At 42.6% G+C, this 5,966-nt stretch overlaps 1 protein-coding gene across 3 annotated transcripts in view; it reads right to left on the bottom strand.

Annotated features, from left to right (window-relative positions):
* Positions 1–2,290: 2,290 nt before the first annotated feature.
* The window catches only part of RAB37 (RAB37, member RAS oncogene family), an 82,489-nt gene continuing 78,813 nt past the window's right edge, over positions 2,291–5,966 (bottom strand). For all 3 annotated transcript variants that reach the window (XM_074260704.1, XM_074260705.1, XM_074260703.1), the window contains 4 exons: positions 4,717–4,782; positions 4,003–4,059; positions 3,842–3,918; positions 2,291–3,714 (listed from right to left, as the gene is read on the bottom strand). In XM_074260704.1, coding sequence (XP_074116805.1) covers positions 3,606–3,714; positions 3,842–3,918; positions 4,003–4,059; positions 4,717–4,782 — 309 coding nt within the window. In that variant the 3' untranslated portion in view covers positions 2,291–3,605. The remainder of the gene's footprint in view (positions 3,715–3,841; positions 3,919–4,002; positions 4,060–4,716; positions 4,783–5,966) is intronic.

Below are 5,966 nucleotides of genomic sequence, written 5' to 3'. Positions count from 1 at the left end.
ATCCCGGGGGAGGGACCGCTCAGGCCCAATTAGGAACCGGCGGAGAAAGGGGTGGGGGGTGCTCTAGCCGGTTGAACAAAGCGAGCCAATGGGGACGTGGAAGGGGCGGGGGGTTGCTAATAGGCACCCGGAGCGGGCGAAGGGAAAAACGCTCGAGAGGTGCATTACAAAGCTTCAATTAGGCGGGGGTGGAAGGTGTGGCATCTGGGGTTGGAGGGGAGGAATCCCGCTTGGGCTCCCTTAGCGGAGCTGCACGCTTCTGCATCAGCTGGACTCCAGCTCCAGGAAGCCGGTTCCTGGTGTCTGATTAATAGATTCGAAGGCCAGAGGCTTTTGCTTTCAGCTGACCTTCGGGGCGGGAAGCCAGACCCTGAGAGCCCCAGGAAAAAGCACTCTGGTTTGGACGTGCATGCAGTTTGTGTCACATTGTGAAATTAGCATGGGGCTCGGGAGGGGGACTCTGCGAAGAAACCGCTTTCCCCTATGGGACCGAGAAGTCCCAGTCCACGTTAGGACTAAGGCTACTAGGCCTAGTCAGGCCAGCCAAGCCATCTCTTGCTCCCTAGAGATGTTTATGTAACAATATCCTTCAAGTTATTGGAGCTATTTGGAGCCTGAATAGACCCAGGACCCCATTGTTGAACTGTTTAATACCAAACACAAAGATACCGAACTAAGTTTTCCTGTTCTGCTTGGTGGGGAGAGAGGAGCTATACCCCCTTCCCCTCTCCCCTTCCCTCCCTCTTCCTCCTCCCCCCCCCCCCCCCCCCCAGCACTTCTCCCAAGAAAGAGAAGCCGGGAAAACGAAAAGTGGCAGGCTGGGGATGGAATCTCTCCTCTCTTCTGGCAAGGGGAAGAGGGGAGGAGGTGGTGATGTGGTCTGATGGGGCCTGGTAAGGATCAAAGTGATAGTCTGAGGAACTGTGAAGCCAAACAGCTTGAATCATAGCCAGGTTAGACAAAATTCCCAAAGCAGATTCCACAGGAAAAAATGTACCAGGGCAAAAAAGCACACTTTCTCCTACAGGTCCATTAGCCAGCGCTCTCCTGGGCAATCTTTAATCCTGATACCAAATTGCTAGGACTTTTCTGAAGAACATCTTATTTGGGTTGATTATTATTCCCTTAGCCTCGTTGTCAGCACTATGCTGGAGCCTCTTGGAATCATGGGGAAAAGGGGAAAGGCCTGGCCCTGGTCCTGGCCTCTGCCCCTAGTTTTCCCCAGGCAATATATCTAAATTAGCTTGGTATCTCCAGGAAGAAGAGAGAAAGCCCATTGCCTCTTTCCAAACATTCTTCAAAGAATTTGTGAAACCTGGTACACTCTCCAAAATAATGAGTAGCATTACTTCATGCAAGACATAGGTCCCTAAAAAACATTGGTCACTCTCTAGAGGAGATTCCTTGCTAAGACTGGAAGAAGCCTAGGAGCTACCTTTTGGAGACCAAACTGGAATAAGCTACATTAAAATGTAGGTCAAGGATTTGAAAACCCAACTGAGGTAGCCACACAAAACTCAAGGCCCATCTTTCCCTGACTGTGACATGCTTAAGCCAAGATTGGAATGGGACAAAGGCAAGAAAGCAGAGTTGTCGTGAAGAGTTTGCACTGACTGGAAGAAAGTAAATTGGCAGATCACATAAGGGTTTGTGATACCTATCTCTAAAGAGTCTACCTGTGTTTTGGTAGATGAGATAGGACTTTGGGAAACCAATGTCTTGGGCACCCTCCTGGTTCTATGCAGATAATTTATTCAGAAAACAAACAACACAAATCTATCTCCTGATGCCCAGTTGATCTAACCTTATTCCCAGTGGGACTTCTTGATCCTGAACCGGGATGAGTAGAAAGTAGATGGCCTTTATGGTACCTTATACTTAGAACAGTGAAAGGGAAGATGCATCAGGGCAGGTGGTAATGGAAGAGGTAGTACTCTGGGTTTGCTTCATTCTGCTTAATTAACATGGGTCAAAGCCCTAAAGTTTCTCCCAGAATAACCTGAATGTGGTAAGGAATTGACAGTCTTAGTGAAAGCCAGGTAGGATCCAATACTCAAGGAAGAAGGAAATGAAAGGTAAGGAGGACTAGTAGCTAGGTGGTACAATGGATAGAACACTAGTCCTGGAGTCAGGAGAACCTGAGTTCAAATCCAATCTCAGATACTAGTTATGTGAACCTGGACAAATCACTTAACCCTGATTGTTTCCAAAAAAACCCCAAAAATTACCAAAAAAAAGGGAGGAGGGAGAACTTCACTTCCCCATCTTCATCCAAGAGAAATGCTAAAACTACACTTTTATTTATTTTTATTAAAAGTCTGCAGTCAAAAAGAGAAAATCTTTAGCTTGACTATCAGCTGCTCAATGATACTGAAGTCCTTTCCTAGGATGGAACTCCCCAGCATGGATACTGTCTGGCAACTTGAAGCTCTTCATCAAGGAAGTCCAAAAATAAGTGATGAGAGAACCCAGAATCTCATTTTTAAATGCCTCAGATGAGTGGAGGACGGGGGAAGGTTAAGAAGAGGATAAGGACATCAGGAATGAATTGTTTTATTCTCAAATGGGGATCTAGAACAGGGCTTTTAAAATTTTTTCTACTTACAACCTCTTTTTGCCTGAAAAATGTTTATGTCACCAAGGGTATATAGGTATTCAAAATATATATACAAATCAAATATTTACTGATAATAAATAATAGTTTTGCAACCTCCAAAATTCAGTTATATTATCCCACATGGAGTTGAAACTACAGTTTAAGAAGCTTTGCTCTAGGGAAAGAAGGTAGACAAAGCCAGTTGAACTTGTGTGATTGCTTCCTTTCTCTCTCTCTCTCTCTCTCTCTCTCTCTCTCTCTCTCTCTCTCTCTCTCTCTCTCTCTCTAATGCAATTTGTACCTTTACATCTATATTCTCCTGAGATTTTCCCTCTTTTGACTTCCAGTGTTTAGGAATTATACTTCAGGTCAGACCACAGTGATTTAGTGGTTATTGTAGTCCATGAGCCTCTGGGAAGTCAAAGAATGCAAAAATACAAAGGATGTTTGTCTCTTGTGGGCTAAAAACTAATGAGAGACATAGTGGCTACTAATTGCCCTTTTCTGGGATCTGTTGATGAACTGGAACAAAGTCAGAATCCCTCTAGTCACAAGTTGACTGAGGGGCTTTACCAGAGAAGTTTGGATGGAAGGGCCCTGAATTAAAAGTAATAGAGAGGTTATTAGCTTCTGACCTCGTTTGTTTCTCTGAAGGAATCAGGTTTTCCATTTTCAAAAGTTTTCACTATTATAGAAGTAGAACAAAATTTAACTTAAAGCTATCTTTGGTCCTCAAATGTCCAGAGACCCAGAAACTATAACCACTGGGAGAAGGGCGGCAGGGAAAAGTCTGATGCAGGGATCTAGGTCCCTCCTGGCAGAAAATAGTGATGGGATGGTAAGTTTGTGCAAAGTATTTCTTTGGCATTCCTTATGCTTCTGCCTCTTGTTTTCAACTGGGGGACTCATGCCTCCATTGGAGTAATTGAGCTGTTTAAAAGTTCATTTTAGAGATGGGGAATATGCTCAATCCACTGGTTTTCCCCAGGCTTCCTCTGCCTCTTTTTTCTCATACAAATGGGCAGCAACCAGGCTGTTTCTTCTGGGATTCCACATAGTCATGAATCTGGAAGCTAGGCTCATTTTCCTGGTGTTGTCCCGCTCGGTGTTTCAGTTCCCTGAAAGAGGCCAGGGGTTTGTATCACAGGTACAAAAGAGTCTCCCCCTCATTCCCCCATGCTCAGAAGGGATGGGTCTCCCACCCTGATTCCCAAGGAAGAATCTGTCCTTGTCCCATGGACTGACCTGGCAATAGCCAAAAAGGCTAACTCCACATTCATTCCTGTCTTAGCACTGGTTTCCATGAAAGGCACACCATATTCCTGTCAAGTAGAAAGTATCCTCAGAATCTACTGTTCCTTCTGGTCAGTCCCTTCCTCAACCCTTCCCCATGGGCAGTCACTTACTCTGGCCAATGTCTCTCCATCTTCTGACCGGACTACCCTTTCTCTGCTCACATCCGCCTGCAAAATCCACACCCATCAGTCTGGAGAGGGATGGAGACCTTCTGTCTACCTTCCTCTCCCTTCCCAGAGCATGGTCCCTGCCTGCCCTCTGCTGGTTGTCTTGGGGACACAGGAACAGTGGAATGACAATGTCAAGGAGATGGGATTAGAGCCCTCCATCTGGGAAGACCTATGGTTGAGACATTAGTTTTACTTGGGCTTGGTAACTGAAGACCCCAGATCCCAGAGATATCGAGCCAGGCTCTGGCTAATGCAGTCAGGTCTCATTATAGCCAAGGATGTGGAAGTCCATCCCAAAAGGAGATAAGTCAACTGTCCTCAGCTTCAGTCCTCAAACCTAACTCCACAATGGAAAGGACATGAACATAAGGATGATTCCATCTCCTCAGACAACCACTCAGGCAGTTCAATCTTCCCTAGATGAGATGCTATATTATAAAATACTTTTTTTTGAGATACTAGCTAATATTATTAAATTTTATAAAATTCTTATTTTATTCTTTGTTTTAACTCAGGAAGAAAGAAAATAGATATATGATATAGGTTTTTTTTTTTTTTTTTTTTTAATAGAGGAGAAAGTAGTTTGTTGTTTGTTACACTAAGAAGGGGTGAGAGTTACCGTAGTGGGGTAATTGGTCCAGAAGCAATACATACCTTGTTGCCCAGCAACATAATCACTACATCCCTCTGGGCATACTCATGAATCTCAGTTAGCCAGGCCTATAAGAGAAAGTGAATTAAGTGATTGGACAGTAATATGACTTTTAAACCGAGAAGATCCCCATTTACTTCAATTAATGCTCTACCCTTTTCCAGTCCCCCCTTCATCTCCCAACAATTATTTCCTCTGTATTGACTCATTTTACTGATTACTGTTAATTCAAATTAATAATCATTTACTAAGTATCTACTCTATGGAGATAGAAAGATAAAAATAAAATAGTACATAAGTTTTGCTAACAGAATACAAGTTTTCTACATCTCAACCTTCTTACTTCTCCCTTAGCCAAACTCATTGATCAATCCATCCATAAATAATTTAATAAGCTTTTGTTATTATATAATCATATAATGTCATAATATATAATAAACTTACCCTGTGCCAGACATTGTGCCAAGCACTGGTGATTCAAAGATAAAATGAAAAAAGTATCTATCCCCAAAAAGATTACGTGGAATGTTTACGTGAATATATAGATATATATCTATATGTGCTTGAATGTATATACATATACATATGCATATCTTTATAAGTGTGTATATGTGTAAATAAATAAGTATATATTTATAATTATATCTTATACTTATAAATAAATATACCTTGTATGTATGTACATGCAAGATATCTCAAGTGCTCCAGAGTAATAGAAATGGAGCCTTGAAGTGGAACCTCATACCACTCCTAGTTTTCTGTGTTGGAATCCTGATTTTAATGCTTTTGTCTGTGAGGCCTTCCTTCCCTGACCACCCAAACCATAGCCCTCTCTCTTTTCTGTGAATCCTTGTGACTCTGAAAAGTTTGTGTTATCTCCTGATTGCATTGTAAGTTCTTTACCGGACTGTGTCTTCTGTCACTCCTTCGAGATTCTCACAATACTTAACATAGTGCTGCTCTGCACGTTATAAATAGGCAGCAGCATTTTCAGTTTGTTCCTGTGAGGGATATAATCTCTCTTCCTACTTTTGGTTTATTTCTCACCCACCCAGATTATATACACAATTCCAACTGTAAAGTTATCAGCATGTCTGATATTGAGAGTCCAGTAGGTTGGATCCCTCATTCATAAGCAATTCAATTGAAGTGGTTTCTCTTTTTTTTATGAAATGTATATGTGAATCACCCACATTCAGAGTCATACAAGTGGTTTACAAGGCCCAGCAGAAGCTGAAGGCTTCTTATAGAC

The sequence above is a fragment of the Sminthopsis crassicaudata genome, chromosome 4 (genome assembly GCF_048593235.1).
Source record: "Sminthopsis crassicaudata isolate SCR6 chromosome 4, ASM4859323v1, whole genome shotgun sequence".
Taxonomy (NCBI): Eukaryota; Metazoa; Chordata; class Mammalia; order Dasyuromorphia; family Dasyuridae; genus Sminthopsis; species Sminthopsis crassicaudata.
Note: the sequence above shows the minus strand (reverse complement) of the source record. Positions and strands in the feature narration are given on the sequence as shown.